The sequence below is a fragment of the Varroa destructor genome, unplaced genomic scaffold (assembly GCF_002443255.2).
Source record: "Varroa destructor unplaced genomic scaffold, Vdes_3.0 BEIS01000005.1, whole genome shotgun sequence".
NCBI lineage: Eukaryota > Metazoa > Arthropoda > Arachnida > Mesostigmata > Varroidae > Varroa > Varroa destructor.
In genome coordinates, this window is record NW_019211458.1 from 21285788 (window position 1) to 21302795 (window position 17008).

The 17008-nt window shown below is 42.5% G+C and overlaps 1 protein-coding gene across 2 annotated transcripts in view; it reads left to right on the forward strand.

Annotated features, from left to right (window-relative positions):
* Positions 1 to 8463: 8463 nt before the first annotated feature.
* Positions 8464 to 17008, forward strand: part of LOC111251404 (uncharacterized) — a 55078-nt gene continuing 46533 nt past the window's right edge. The window contains exons 1-2 of one of the 2 annotated variants that reach the window (XM_086990757.1): positions 8464 to 9063; positions 10983 to 11702. In XM_086990757.1, the coding sequence (XP_086846883.1) occupies positions 11626 to 11702 (77 nt within the window). In that variant the 5' untranslated portion in view covers positions 8464 to 9063; positions 10983 to 11625. The remainder of the gene's footprint in view (positions 9064 to 10982; positions 11703 to 17008) is intronic. The other variant, XM_022807955.2, reaches the window with a different exon arrangement.

Below are 17008 nucleotides of genomic sequence, written 5' to 3' on the forward strand. Positions count from 1 at the left end.
CGTCTACTACCACGGCTTGTCGTCGGAATCACCGCTGCCTCTACGTCTCCTATAATTTCTATCTTCTCGATTTAAATGATCTTTTTATATTCATCGGATGAAAAATTGTCATGTTTTTACAGAATGATACTGGCACTCGATATCGCTGCTGGCAAAAAAGCCGTGATCGTTGTCCTACGTCGACTTTTGGAAAAACGGGTAATTCCCTCCACGGGTGTTCGCGTGTAGGGGCAACGGCGTGACAGCGACATCATCTGCTTACTAATTAGTCAGTCAGATAATGCAAATCTAACGTAATACAGACATCATCGAGACGAACGGTAATAGATCTTGTAATTCCGAATCTCAATTCCAAATCCATCAAACCAACCATGCCAGTGGCTTCTGAAAAAGAACCAACGAGCAGACCACCCAAAGAGCAAGACAAGTGGGCGACGACAAAGTAACCAGTCTTAGAATTAGGTCATCCATTGCGTGCAGTCATTCACCGCTACTAGAATGATATCACAATCGTTCGATGCTGGGAACGGCACTGCAGAAGCGGTTAATGCGGCCATTATTGCAAACCCTCTGCTGTTGGTGGCATCGTTTACTAGGCGAACGCTCTTTCTCGATGTCGGCCGTTACGCGACTGTGCTGTGGCTAAAATACAACGGTTACGATAGAACTTCAATCGCGCGCTTTCTGATTTTCAATAGTAGTTGACGATAGTATCGACGCCCACGTATTAGCAAAATTAGAGATATCATTTGAACACGTTGGTCAAAAAGCTTCTTGTTTGATCCATGTCACAGAACCATCGACCGAATTTGCGCTCTACGATAGACAACGCATTGCAGACGATTTTCTTCAAGCGAATAGATGCAGAAGAATAACATAGCAATAGATTGATTCTAATCATTAGTTTTGCCCCATAATAGTTTACTCGTCTAAGTAAATGTAACTTATGAACGAGTGTCACCAAACGACATTCTGCTCGCTAAATACTCGTTCTAGTGTTTTAAAACGGCATAGTATTTTGAAGCGATGACTATTTTAAAAACAAGTTACTGATGTGGTTACACCTACTTAAACGTCTTCGACTTCTTTTCTGCAACAAAAAAGGTGAACGAAGTATCTTATGCTTCAAGTGAAATCCGGCTGAAAAGAGGAACAGCAGAGTGATACGGCACCGACATGAGTAAGGCTTTGAAACGGCAAAACGTTGATCAACTTTAGCATTTTAGAAGGAACCTTCTGCTTGTTAATACATTTTCGTGTTGTCACTAGTATATGTGCATATAGGCGAACAGACGAAATAAGCTATCCTGTAAGCATGAGATGTTTCCCGTCACGCTGCAAGCAAGTTTTTTTTGTTGACTACTAAATACTGGGCTAGGCAAGGGGCTAGTACATATGACATTGCAAATTCGATATCGCTATCTGTACTGGAACAACCCTAAGGATGTGTGACGCTGATTGAGGTAAAAAAATAACTAGATAGACGGGTCGACGAATGAAATTCACTAAAAACACCCTCTTATCCCAAATTGATCGCCGTTTGCTCCCAGTTTCCCATGCAAACTGTTCCCTAAGCAGAAATATTTTGAAACGATCTTTGCAAACGTACTCGGTAAAAGTACACCAGATTGGCAGAAAAGCATATTTAGTTTATGTTGTAGGCACTCTAGAATCACAGAAATTACTAAAAGGTGCACGGTATGTAGTTTATCAGAGGTCGGTTTGTTTTCAATAATTAGTAAATGTCAACTTCATTTCTTATACTCACCTATCTTATATCAGACACGAATGTCCGTAGCTACCTATTAAGTGCTATAGTGTTGTCGTTTCTGAGGTTGTTTTTTCAAACTATTGTGTTTTATGGAGTAATTTATGAAGTTTAACCGAAGAAACCTAAGACAGACGCGCTAGATAGGGTCATTGCATATACTCACAAGGCATAATTAGCGTAAAGTAAAACCTGAACAGTAACTTAAAATAAAAAACAATTGCGTTACTTTTTAACAAAATCGCTTTCCATTGATCGTTAATATTCTTATGGAACTAGTCCGCTTTTTTTTATGAGCTATTAAATAGAAATGAATCAATAATTGGTTCAATCAATTTCGACAAATTATCACACCGGGGTGACCCAGCAGACACTCCCTATTTACCTCGATCTCGTTGTCAGAATAAGGAAAAGCGGTCGAATGAACTTTTTATCTACGTGTGCAGTGTAATTATATTTTTCTTTCTTCCTCACCAGTTCCCTTTTCCTTTTTCTGTCGCTTTTGCTAAGTGTGTTGTTTGGTGCACAATGCAGCCTCTCGCGTGCCCCATTCTAATCTACTTTCGACGCCTCTACACGTTTCTCCTTTTACCCAAGTATCCAACGTACAAATTTCTGCTTCTTGCAGATTTCCTACTTGAACCCTGCTGCGACCTTTGTAACAACAAAAATAACGCGTTTTTTGCTGGACACGTTGATCTTGGTGGAATAGCCGTTACACACACATGGACGGCGATGCAGAAGTTCGTCCTTATACCTACACACCACTATAGTACTACGACTCATGCTGTAACCGCCGTTTACCTGTTTTGTTGTTTCTGGACGGTAGGATTTTCTTTGGTCCAGTCGCAGGAAACTAGTGGAACAACACCACGACATCGCTTCTAGCCGACTCCAATGTCCTGTACTATGAAGGTTAGGGGCTGTTACCCAGGGATTAAGGAGACTAGCAATGGCGGGTATAAAAAAAGAAAAACGAACTAACGTGGTACGCGTGACTAGGTTGAAGCCAGCATGGACGAAAAGAAGCGATAGAGTTGAGATAAGGGAAGGGCGATAGAGTTACGACTTACTGGGGTACGGGAGTGAAGGCATCCCATGTACAAGTTCATGGGGTAAAAATAGACTGCAGAAATGGTTGAAGCAAGCTAAAACTACCTGGTTTGTTCGGAAAGGGCTAGAATTTGGTTGGAGTCGAGCTTTCCAGACAACAAACAGGTACTCTACATAGCTCAAAGGAAGGGAGAGCACCGTGGTGACGCGAACGTGGGGTAAAGAGCATTTGCCGCGGAGATTCAAAAGTCCTGAGATGGAGAAAAACAAAGCAGTACGTCAATCTAGTCACTTGCTTCAATCATCCATTACCGCTCCGTCTACTCTTACAGCAGTGATAATTCTCTTTGGTACGCTGTGCTCTCTTTATTAGATTGCGGAGCACTTCTACCTGCGATCCTTCCGTTGGTTGTAGGCATATGGATGCATGATTGTACCGACGGTACCCGTGCGTGTAGGGTGCGTCTACGGTATGTGTACAACGACTGCTGCACAAGCTAAGTCAATATGCCCCCTCAACCCTCAGCTTAATCTCGGCGCGTACTTCGACCGGAATAGGTGCAGCTGAGCCAATGTTGAGTGAAAAGTGTATTTGTACTACTTATGCCTAGGTGTTGACTGTGAGGGTGATAACTCTCTGCAGGACAGAATATAGAAAAGCAGCGTAGAAAGCGAGTACGTAATCGGCAGCCTGCTACAACAGCGTCGCTACACACGGCGGCCCAACAGCAGGACCCACGTACACATGGCGATCAAAAAGAGTCTCTCCTGCGACCATCAAATTAGGTGGCTACTCTACTACAATACATTTTCGCATACACACCATACAACGCGGAAGCTTCCCGCAAGCACCATGGCTAATAGCACCGAGGGCATGAAAATTTCGTGCAGACCGAGCCCTTTTTAAACACTACGGATTAAAAACGGAACCATTTATATACCATGGTGGTCTTTCCCCAGTCTAACCGAGCGAACGTCTGCGTCGACGAACGGATGCAAAGAAAGAACGAATGTATAGCAAGAGAAAAGCTGAGTGCCAAAGGAGTATCCAAAATAGTCCGCCATTGGATCGCACGCGTATAGGAAAACCACTGATAAAATAATAAATAGTTGAAAGATATAAGATATGCGAACAGGAAAGTTTGCAAGAAACTTACTTTCGTTCAATATCTATTTCCATCCTAGAAATAGAAAACATTGCGTAGAATAAGGTGGTTTTCTGCAATAATCATTCTCGGCACGCGTGCCGTGATATTAAATGTCGACATAAAAGTAACCCAAATACTATTCAGAAATAGGTGGAAATTCAAATGGATATTCCAATCAAAGGAGAGGTCGTCGAATTTTTTGGAAATTTAAGTCTCAAAGCATCAGAGGTCATTTGCAATATTTCACATTTATGGCAGAAACGCTCTAGTAAGTTGTTTTACATGGAATAAACAAGGTATAAAATGGCAGACTTTTGTTGTGGTGTATGAAGGAAGAAGCAAAGGAATCTATGGTCGACTGAACTATTGTATGATAGTATTTATGACAAGGATATTATTAAATTTCGGAAAAATTCAATTTCGGTGAATTTGGAGCTTTGCAGGACCTCGAGACTATTTATTATTATTTCAGGTCAGTAAATCCCGAAACTGTTTTCGCCTCAGGGAACCTGTTTCCCCCGCACCCCCCTAGGAGGCCAATCTGAACAAGAACCACGCGTCTGAACTGTACTGATTCCTCAGTTAACACGCATGTCAGTTAGGTATAGATTGAAAGTTCGAAACTCATTTCTAACGTTTCTAGGAACCAGCAGTATTTTTCCGATGTTTATTGCCTGGTCGTACATTGGCCATCAGCACTTCCCATAGTATTGACTACATATAAGTATTTGTGCTGTTAAGGGATGCACGTACCTGTATAAACACTCATCTTATAGAGACATTGTATTGAGCTTAACCTGCAAATTGGTTTTTTAATGCGGTTTTCCGCAACTTCTTTATAACTACTATAATTAATAATTGCAGTCAGTACTAGCGGCGTTCACTATGATTCTTCTTCTTCTTCTAGCCACGCGTTTCGTATTCTGGATTGATGCTGCATTGCTTTACACATCTGTGTCTGTATGCGTACATGTTTGACCATCTTTGAAGAGTATATTTGGCGGGGCCAGGTGAAGGTGTTACTCAGTTAGACTGTTGACGTTGCTGATACGTTCCGTTCATTATCCACCGCGTTATTGCTGGTCGAAGAAAACTGACTGTCGTTCAGTGCTGCCGCATGGACCGCGATAGGACTCCATGACGTCGGCCAGTGTGCGTACATAAGCTACAACATAGTAAGGGTCGTACCGTTTTCGAGACAAACAAGTGAAGAAGCTTCGCCAGTCTTCTCAAGAATCGCGATGTCCAATGGCGTTTTGACGAGCCCTAACAAGGGGAATGTCGGTAGCAGGCTGTACGTTGCAACCAAGCAGGCAAACGGAAACGCGCTGGATGCAGGTCGGATGCTTCGCCAAGCTCAATCCACTACAAAGTAATCGAAACTCATTCAGTGTTCATTAGGTTCTCAAGTGGTTGTTCGTGTAAAAAGAAGACAAAGGCAGACAATTGAGACGTCAAGAGTGCAGGCAGCAGCTGTCAGGAGAAAGACGATCGAATGCTCGGTTGTGTTTGGCGTCGCTTCCGTCGACCACGGTCCTATTTTCAAACACTGCGTTACGTAGCTGGCTGTCCCCAGCCTTACGTTGTTGTTCTCGGCCTTCTTCGAGGCTTCATCCCGAAACGCGAACCGGACGGCTGTCGCAAGGGTGCGGGGCTAGTCGATGGGTTTGACAGCAAGGCCAGACTTATTCGCTACCATTATTATTGGTATAACTGTTCGGGCAGTGACAAAAGGCCCGAAGGAAGAGTTATTTAAAAATGAGACCACAATAAATCTGCATCGAACTGTGAAGGTGTGTGAGGAGCTTTGAGATTAGTAAAAATAGACTATAACGTTAAATGTGTACACTTTCTTACCCATATCGTATGGCCGACTTTACTCAATCATTAGGGCACAGTGTACTCATGCTGACAACACTGTGATGCAATGGTATATTTTGTTAATCATAGTCTTAGATAAACCATTGATATTCATTGGCTATGAAGCTTGAATATAACATAATTTAAATAGCAATTACAAATTACCAATTAAGTACAACGATCAGCTGACACAAATTAATTAAAAGTACACAAGTAGCAGGGACACGTATACCATTTATACGAAACCGTTCGCATGATCTTGTTTCTCTGGTCTCAATGCCGTTCTGGGCATAGCGAATAGACACTACTATAATAAATCAACAACAAATCAATAAAACAAAACAACAACAACAAGGTAAATTATTGGAAATGACAGAATTAGCTTTGTTTGTTCTGTATTCGTATTATACACAATATATATATCTACAGCCAATTCAAAACTGAGAAGTATTCCACAATGTAACCAACTAAAATATTCAGTGGTGATAAAACAATAGACGAGCCCCAAATGTACCTTTTACTCGGCGAGACCGAAGAACCAGCTACTTCTACTAACCCATCGGACTGTCGAATAAAATCGTATCTGACCCGCCTTATTACGTCGACACAAGTCTGGGCCACTGATAAAAAAAAATAACACTTGGCTAGAAAATGCTAAAAATGTAGTGTTGCCAATAGCGTAATTACTAACATGGGGGCAAAGTGCACTATGTTAGAGGAAAATGATTCTAATTATTGCTTTAGTTTATTGTTAACGATATTTGGACCTTGACCTATCCAAAGGAATTACTATAGTAGATACGTGTCGTTGTTTATATAACAGCTCCACTGTACGTGTATATAAGACTTTTACATGAAGGGCGTGCATGGCAATACTGGCGCCTTCCGCATTACTGTTCTCATGGCCTTTGATCGAAGCGTGTGTATTTGCTAGCCCCATGTCAGCAAATAGGACTCTGCGTCGAGACAACGCTATAGATTTACGGGGAAGGAGCGAGGTCGTGCGAAGTGAGTCATTCTGATCACCTAGCCAGAAAAGCTCATTACTTTGCCAACTTCACGAGTCGTCTTACTATTAGGCATGTGGCATATCCATTTGTTTCTTCTTCACATAAAGAAAACTAATTAGATTGACCTGCAATTCGTATTTATTGAGGCCATCGTTCGGCACAACGCAGTACGAGCCGGGAGATATAACGAATGCGTGGTTCCATCGCCTACAAATGTCTGTGCGTGTAAATTGTGCCTGAGATGAAAGCATTTATTGGCTGGGAACGCCTATTTGGACCACGCGGAGATGTCTACCTGTCTGTTCTTCAAGCTAGAGAATGAAAAATGTAGGAGACGCCGTACGCCACGATTTTACTCATTTATCCTCCCCCAACTGTGTCTGTGAGGCTTCCGTTATGCAGCATCAGCGGGGCAAAAATACAACAGCAGAGCGCCCTCTCTATCTGAACGCGGGTCCAACATAAAAAGAAGTCATATATTGACCTTCCCTCTTATCTCGCAGCCGCTTTTCTTTTGCCCTTCCCTTGTATCCGCTTTGTACCACTGCAGTGGCTATTATTATAATGAAAACCATTGTCAGCGTTACAGTATGACGAGGGAATTGTCAAAACTCGGATTAAGTATACTGTTGCAACAGCATCTTGTTCTGCCTGTTTAATATCATGATTACGCAGACTGTTTCTCGTGCTGATGGCTTACTGGCGACTCCTCCAACCTGCCGCTAATGACACATGCTACGTGCGTCTATACGTGAGCCGTCTTACGCTAACGTTCTATAACAATACCTTCTAGACATCTTGATAGATTGCATTTATTTTAAATGCTGAGAACAAAGTTACCTTATATTTCTTGTTAACTTTAAAGGGGAAGAGCAAGTCGGAAACAGATGCGGAAATTTGCTAGTTGGGTATGCTGCCCTGTTAATCTATCACTGGCTATTGGTTGACTGGTAGTTATTACTAGAGCGGCACAGCTTATCGGTATGCGTGTATCGCCGGCTGCCAAACAATTCGCACGCTTTAGTTTTCTAGTGAACGCATGGGGTGAGCTGTTCGTAATATGATGAAGGGGAACCTGACGCCGCAAAAAGGACAAACAGGAGTTGCTTGCCGTTGACCTTTACTCTGGTTGGCGAAGTCGCTTGGTATCGACTTGCTATTCGTGACTCATGGCAGCATTTTGCTGCCGTAGCTGCGTAGCTGTTCACAGCATTATAGCGCGGCCTAACAATTATGATTAGCGGCATTAGCGACCCTTGCTGATCAGTCGCCAGGGATGAATTCTATGACTTCGATGATGCAGTCGCCATGGCTAGAGCCTCAATCACCTCTGCCGCGAAAACTGTGACAGACGCTACAGCCTCACTACGCTCGTAGGAAAGGAATGACGTAGACCTCGCTTAACCATAGAAGCTGACAGACGCCGACGGCGCGTCGTTGCACACACAAGAGAATTAACCGAACTAGAACTGCACACATCCATCATGTATCTGTACATTATGCATGCGTCCTTTGCTGCCGGCAGTAGCAGCGGCGAATATCCTAAGATAAATTTACCAGCCTCTCCGCACTTATTGAAACAGGCCGAAGGTAAAGGTTTCCATTGGCAAACGACTTCAGCTTGTTATGCCCTTCTCAACTTTAAAGCAACGCCTGCAACGCAATTTCGTTTTTGCTGCCAATGCAAGACGTCTGTCTTCATCCGACGACGTCACTGTGCCCTCCCAGCCGCCATTCCTGTCAGTAATCATTCTATTGATTCGTCAAATAATAGTCCACTAAGCCGGCCGCAGTGATCGTCCGTGGGTGGGCGGTGACCCCAACAATAATAATAGTGCAGCTACGTGAAGAGACGCCAGATCTGGCTACTTGCTGGCCATCTACTATGTGAATGTGGTGGGAGACAACGTCGAACAACCGGCCTACAGAATAACTGCGTACGAGTTGTGGGCGAATCAGCTAGACATCGAGCAGAACCCCAATGAAATAGCCGATTATCGAACCAACGAGACCGTATGGCTGGTGAGAGATGGAAACGCAATAGTGGGCGAAACTGTGACTGGAAAAATCTGAGAAGGGGCAAAACTAGGCAGAGGTACAACGAGAAAACGAAAAAGAGTGACTGTGGCATCTCAAAGCAAAAGAGGTTTTGGCTGTGATGAGTAATGTATAGAAACTGGAATAGATCGCCCATGAAGGATCGGACAATTGCGAATGCCTTAAGGTAGGATCCTCTATTTTTTTATGGATTGCATCATGCATTTTATTTGGTTTGTAAATATTTTCGAAATGCTAAGTTATTGGTCAGCTGTCCAATAATTTCATCCATAGCCAGCGCTGTACACCTCTAAAACCGAGATCTTTTTTTGAGAAACTTATAGCGTAGCCTTATGCAGTTGCAGTTTCTGAAATTATCACATATAAACAGCACCCAAATAATTACTTCGAGAATGGTTCACATTCAAAATTGATAGATGCGCGCTTAAAAACCGTTCGTGTCATCATGATAACTGGTAAATTTTTGCTTGGCATCATTGACGCAAGTCTATAGACAGTGCTGAGTAGGTATGTCTACATGGCAACAGCGACAGGCCAGATCGCAATCACCGGCTAGAAAATGAGCAGGGTAAAACGCTCGGTATCGCACTATTTAAAAGGAATATTTGAAATATCGTCATTTACAACAGATCCGGGACAGACAGATCTGTTAAATCTTTTTCATGGGTTTCGCATCTGATGGCTGAAAGTCTTTGCTGCCCATGAATACTTGTTATGCACACCAGATCAAACGTGGCAAAACAAATGATAGCATGCCGAACCAGTAAATCGCTGCTTTTTCGCGGAGAACCTGTCGAACAACGCTCCTTCGCGTACCTGATCCAATGGTTATCGGGCCAGAACGCGTAAATGATGCGGCAAGCCGCGTCTGCTTAAGTGAGCGTAGTCTAACATTTACTGGCTGAAGAAAGGGGAACTAGGTTTTTCGGCCAAAATTGGGCTGCACTATAATATGAGCAACTCTAATATGCAATATTGTATCTATGTTGTTTAATGAGAGGATGCTGCAACGATGGAACAGCTTGTATCCGACCCTAATTTATTTAAATGTAACTCGCGGTATCAAATAAATTACGTATGGAAAATGGATAGCATCAACGATCAACCCGATTTCAGTTAAAACAACAGTTAGCAACAAGCATATAAGAAAGGAACGCAAATGGGCACACGATGATGAGTCGAATGAGTCTGTTGTATTCCACTAATATTAGTGTGACAAAACACAACGTTAAACGCGTGTCCGAAACGAACGTGACTTACAGACTCGCAGAGTTCATGCAGACGAGGGCCTTGTGTCCTCGTCTGTCCTAAACAACATGTCCTAAACGATTAACACTTGTGTTTGATGGCAAAGTCCTCTTCATCGTTAGCCGTTTAATCCCTTTAACATAAGTAGATTTCGTGCAGACACATTTGGCCGGGTTCAAATAGGATGAAACTAGAACCTGTTTGGACACTGCTTGTTTTTTACCTAAGTCATCAATGTTTTTAAAAAATTGCCTAAACACCATTCCAGCTTGGAACAGCTGCCCGCAACACAGGAATTCGCAGGAGATATTAATAAATAAATAAATTGATACTGATAAAAATTTCCCAATACTCGTCGATATTGTTTTTTTTTTTGACAATCTGCAGTATTTTTACATTGGCCAGACTTTTCAAGGCACAACATTGCCGTGTAGTATTAGGATCTCAGTCATACCAGGTTTAGCGTAGTAACTACAACAATAGCAGCAAATGCTTCACTAATGACAGTTGCCATTACGATATGCATCATCCTCCATCGTCTTTCCTGCTTGTTCTCTGTTCCCACTGACCGCCACTCCGTCGCGCTGGCCCCAATAGACGTTGCGGGGTATCGAGTGAACTAACTATTGCATAGGTCGTACCTGTTCCTCACGTTGCCTTAGAGCGAGGTCTGGGTGACATCTTCATCGCGAATGCGATGCTCTATTGAACTGCGTATGTGCTAATAACGATCCGGCTAACGTAGCTTGTCTGACATTGTTACGTTAACTAATGCTGGATCCGTCCTTGGAAGCAATGAATTACCCAGATATGGTTTCCTGTTCTCGCTCTTCTCAGGAAACTGGCACTACAACTCGATCAACTGGCTTCCGGAATAAACGAACGCCGCTACCAGTGTAATTTTACTCACACTTGTGTGGCTGTCACCTCTGCCACAACGAACCGAAAATGGATGATGAGACAAAATAAAGTAGATCGGTGACTGCAAGAATCACAGGCGACCCACAGACGCAATGATTGACTTTGGTCCGTGGGAACGACTAGCTGATCGAGCAGTAATGCTAGAAAATTCAATCAGTCAAACTGGTTGGCGGGAGCGCCCTGCTTAGTTCATGAGTGAGCTTGTGTTCGCGGTGTGGACAAAACATCTCCGCATCAGTAACGCGTCACTCGATATGTCCCATTGGCTTCGCAAGCGACAGTAATCACTACGTCTGGTGACCATCACTATGTTATGCCCACCATTATCACCCTTCTCTGAAGGTTCTGAAGACCATTCTTTCACCCTGATGTCTCTGGCGGCACAATAATTTGATGTGAATACCCGTTGTTCGTTTAATGGAACAAAAGAAAACATCAAGTGACTATACTGAAGCGTTTAGCCAAGCGCGATGGCGATGGCGCTCACGACACGGGCACGTCTATTTGTCGTCTTTATGAGTCCTTCGCCGTTTCTTTGCATCGATTTTGCTGAGTCGGAATGTATTACATTCCGTTTGTCTGGAGGAGCAGTATGGCTGACGGTAAACAGACGTTGTCTTGTCGCCCAACTGATGGGTAAGCCACCCCGATCTTGTCCATTATGTTTGCTATTCTCCACGATGGATGTCCAAAGAGGAAGAAGAAGAGTTTAGGGGAAGATGCAACTGCAGTACTTTCTTGCTGATTTGTTGCGCTTAACATGTACTAATCGGGGGGATATTTGTTCATCATCATAATAATAATAATAGTTATTGTTGTTACGATCAACCTAGTAAAAAAAAATAAATATTAACTATTCAAAATAATGTCTTATACTTACGGACCCTCAAATGCATAAATGAAATACCGACGGGCTAAAAAGTTTTGGGGTTCGCGTCACGAAGCGATCGTTGCCAACTTGGCTAAGATGAATGTCTCTCTTGTTATACGTGTTTTCCATAGTTAAGCTCATGGGCTTTTGTCGTATCAAATATTTCCATTTCAATTTTTGAAGGTACTTCATTATTACGCTAACTAATTACGCTCTACATAGATATATAGCTCGACATAGAAGTAGCTAGCTTTCTTTGCAGAGAAAGCCATGTTTCACGTACATTTTGCGGGCAGTTATGGCCGTAGAAGTTAACTCAACTTCGCCGATCAAGACGTGTCACAAATAAATTCTATTTTTGTAGAAATAACTATAATATCACCAATTTTACTTGACATATGTTAGTTCATAAAAGCATCTGCTTACTTAAATATCAAGCGTATCACAAAATATGTCATTACCTTTCTGTCTATAATAATAAAAATCGAATTCAAAAGTACACATAGTATTACGATAAAATGAGGGAAAACTTTCCAGTATAGGTAATTTCGTCGGAAAAAAACTAGAATATTGATTAAGGACTTAAGGTTCAGTCATCCCTAGGAGAAGACAGAGATAACTTTTATGATTCACACGGGCATTCAGCGTTAGCGGCGAGCACATACAGTCATAACGAGCCCAGACAGGCTGGGCTGGTAGCCTTTCGGCAAGCGAGCTCTTCGGAAGAAGTGGAAGGACCGGTTGAATTAGCTATCGAAGCTATAAGTTGCCAAAAGAGCGATAAGTTGCCGGCTTTTTCACTTACATGCTGAAAGTATGAATGCGGTATCAATGATAGGTTTCGTCGATCTATATTCTGTTCAAAAGATCCAACCCCTCAGAGTGCTCATTAGATGATTCAAGGAAGCATCGAGAGTATGGGAAGCCTTTCCAAACCATAAGTTCAAGGCCTAGAAATGACCCGATGTTGGAAACGTTCTAACAGGCCATATAATTCTCTGTCGTTAGGCCACGGGCAAATTAAACATCAGCTAGCAGAAAAACTCCAACGAGCATTTGCGTTGATTCGAAACTAAGCTACAGATTTTGTTAATTTTTTTTAGAAGTAAATCGTTATGGCTACGTGTCGTAATATAGTGAATGCATTACAACACAGCTTTGCTCACATCCGTTGTCCACAGAATTCTAAAAAAAAAATCAGTAGAAATCTTTAACAGACACAATATTAACAATAACAACAAATAATAACAGTAATAACGATGAAGCAGAGCGGGACATGTACAGTCAAGTTATAACTAAAGTACAAGACTAGCGGTCGTGTTTAGCGTCCAAATATAGAAATTTGCTAAATGCACGAAACAACGAAAAATATTTGTAATGTCCTATCGAGATGATTCTATTAGACAAGAAAATCTCTCTCTAATAGGCAAGAAAAAAAAAATAAACGATATTCTCATCGCTTTAGGTTAGGAATCATAGGAACCTAAAAATAACGAAAGGGTTCGTAACGACGAAGGAAAACCACAATGAATCAGCGCTTCGACCTATCAGGCGGCATTCAAATCCAGTTTAACTCATCTGACGGAATACAAAGTGATCTTATTAATCACTTATTATATTGAACTCATCTCTTCAAACGAAATGGGATCAGGTTCCAGGACTCAGAGATGTTAATAACCATTAAAATGTTTTTCGCAGACTTCTACGCCTGGGTTCAACACCAACGTATTAGAGAATAGTCCTAGCTTTTTTTGTTTTACCCCATGTGAATTTCCGCTTAATCTTCCTGGGTCCAGTGCGCGATCAAACGGATAGAAGGCGAACATTAGTTTGTACATTCATTCTATTTTCTGTTAGAAGTACCGATTAAAATGTATGTCTTCCCATTAGAAAGCAATCTTTAGCTGGTTCAGTTGTGCATTGAAGTTTCCAGCCTCGCTCCCTTTTTCCTCAAGACTCAAAGACGAAGATACGCTTATAGTCGTCTATATAAATGTATACGTACATCTTCGGTAGCGCAGACGCTTTGCCGTCAGTTGACTCAATCGGGCCTCTATTCGATCCGTTAAACGGAGAGCTGAGTTCCCTGATTCAGATCTTGTGCACGAAGTCGAATACCAACTACCAAAGCTTGTGCGGGCGGCGACTTTTGTCGAGTGGCTCTATACTATAAAAATCATGAAGAAGAGTATAGTCATATCCATTGCCTTGCGCATTGACTCCTCTTTCGCTTCTGTTTATGTTGTACTTATTTTTTCGATATCTGCTCGGTTCGTTTCTGTTTCTTATTCCGTTTTAATCACTACAATATTTCTTTTGGGTTGACACCTTTTTGCCGTTTCCACACTGTAGTTCATTTTATAATGTTCGCCTCACACACGCAGGCCCTCAGATCCACGAGACGTTTTCTTTATATTCCAAGCAGCCTCGCTGTGTTCTCGTGCGATGTCTTATTGGCTCATATTCTGCTTCTCTCTCGACTTCGGGTGCTCCATCGTGAGCTCCAACTTCGTGTTCCAGTCCTCTAGACTCCCTTAGCCTCTACCTAAATCTAGCCTAGCTCTTACGTATGTAAAAGTCTTTCAGAGGACAGCTTGAACTTGGCAAATGTGAAACCTCTTTTCTGTCGACCGTCGTAAACTTGTCGTATTTTTTTTTAATTAAGTGCTATTCCCCACTCGTTGCAAGCCTCTTCCTTTTTTTATCTTGAATTGGCACCCCAATTGACACTTTAACATTGTTGCTTGGGTTAAAAGCCGGAGGAACAAACCTATCCGATTTTGTTTACTCATTGGACGAAGTAGCTCATTCCTCTCTAAAACTCCGGAACGCTTTTCTTACCTTTGCCCTTGAGTCAAAAAGTTAAAGCTAAAAAAACGGTAGAGAGACGAATCGGACAACATTATTGCCGCTACTGTGAAGGCATTCAGCGGTGGAGGCAGAACCAGTAGAAAGGAGAACAACGACTAAACAAAGGCTTTGACTAAAGCTTAGCTTCCACTACTTTCTGACTTAGCACATCGCCAACCGGCGGGTTGCCTAACACTGTTGACAGATGACCATGAAGGCCTGGTCGGGCGTAAAGTCATGGTTGACTCTTTGTGACTGTCGTCGTGTCGAAGACGTCCTTCTTTTATTTTTATCAACGAGACAATAAACAGGGACGAAACTGCGGTGTCGAAAGAGCCTGCAGAAGGCTTGAACAGCTCCGCCCCTGAAAGACTTCTTGTCCGCTGACTTTTGCTTCGTTTATTCGTTTTTGATGACTTTCTTGTTACTCAGGTTCTCATGCGGATGGGACAGCAGAGAGGGGCAGGAAAAGAAAAAAAGAAAGAAAGGGAAGCCCACACTGCTCCGCACGCGACCTTCTACTTCATCTTGCCCGGTTCTTTCTGTAGTTCTTTGGCATTCTGTTCACCTCATCTGCTTTGTAGCCAGCCCTCTGCGGTATAAGCTGACCTAGTCTAAACGGAAGCTGCTCGGAACGAGAATTCGTTGCAGCTACTCTGCTCTTCGTGGGCAAGAGGAAAGCAAACGATTATCGACAAATGGCGCTAGCCTTAAAAGACGAATGGTTCGAGCGGCCGACCTTCATTTGTGTATCCTTCGTGGCGCGGTGATCAAACTTCAAAGGTGCCAAGTAACTAGATCTTAATTAGTAGCGTGCCCGAAGAATGATTTTGGTTTTTGTAGTATCAGGACTGTTGGGCAGTAACGTTGCTCGGTATCTGAGAGGTTTGCTACGACAGACTTTTAGCTACTTGGCCCTATGAAAGAAGTCACATGACTACAGCCAGAGTATCGATTTCTCGAAAAAAAAACAGTTCAATGTTTCTTCGGTCGCTGTTGTCTAGCCCTTTTAGCGACTGATATTATTGCACCGAACAACCTAGGATGCATTCATATTAGACAATGGCGGAAATTGTATTGCGCCAGCATTAATGTGGATACGTACTATAAAAATGTGCACTTACGCACTTAACTATGAACTGGTGAAGCTGCTCTGCGTTTCCTGTCGCTGATACTTGTGTGCGTCTTTTTTTTTTTTATTTATCATAAACGTTTATTGACCTGCTTTAGACTTAAGCGTATTACAACACTTACAGCAAAACCTAATAACTTGTAAGTAATACCAACAAGCTGATGGTGGTCAGCTACGTGGACGGTTGTTCCACTTGGCTAGATGTAACTACTAACGAACTCATGTATTTATTTGGTTCCATGCATGCATACCTGCGCAAGCAAATACGCGTTATGTATAGCACGTGTGTATGTATAATGCTATGTATAACAGACTCTGCCTGTTATACAGCTTCTGTTTCGACTGCGGTAGATTGATGCGGAAGAGTGGTAGGCTTCTTCCGGAGTGGCCAGGGGCGCAGCGAAGATTTCGTTCGGTTTCTTCTCGGCTGTTTAGTGTTAAAACTGACGCGCCATGGCTGCAGCACGAGCTGATGCAGTAATTCGTGTCGAAACTATGTTGTTTGCCATAGAGGGCATAGTGGTGAAGTTCACCTACGGCGAGTTAAGTCGGAAGGGGGCCAGGCGGAAACTTGTAAAAAATCGGTTCTCTTTTTGTGTCGTTTTTATGCGCGGCAGATCTGTTAACTCTGCTTGACAGCCAGAATTAACTTGACGAAAGAAGGGTGACTTCTATACTGTCGCAGTGTATAAAGATGCCCTGCTTTTTTGGCTGTTTATATGACCTTATTGGTTTGTATCGCGAAGGTCCTACTGTTGGGGTCCTTTAGTCGTTGTATTCACTACGCCTAACAATCATTATTGAACTCCAACCTATAAGCCGTTTTGCGGTCGACTCGTATAACGGTTTACGCAGGTAGATAGAAAAGCCTTTTGAGTGTCGCAAATTTCGGCGGCGCAAAAAGAACTTGGTCAGGACGTTGGACCAGTTACAAAATTTATAGGCGTCAGAAAAGAAGAAGCAAAAGAGGAATAAGGATGCTTTATTAAGGACTATTTAAAGGTGTGTACCAGCGTAAAAAGTTACCCTCAGCGAAAAAAAATCGTCAAAATATTAGAAGCAATAGTTACGATTAATTAAGGTAGCATG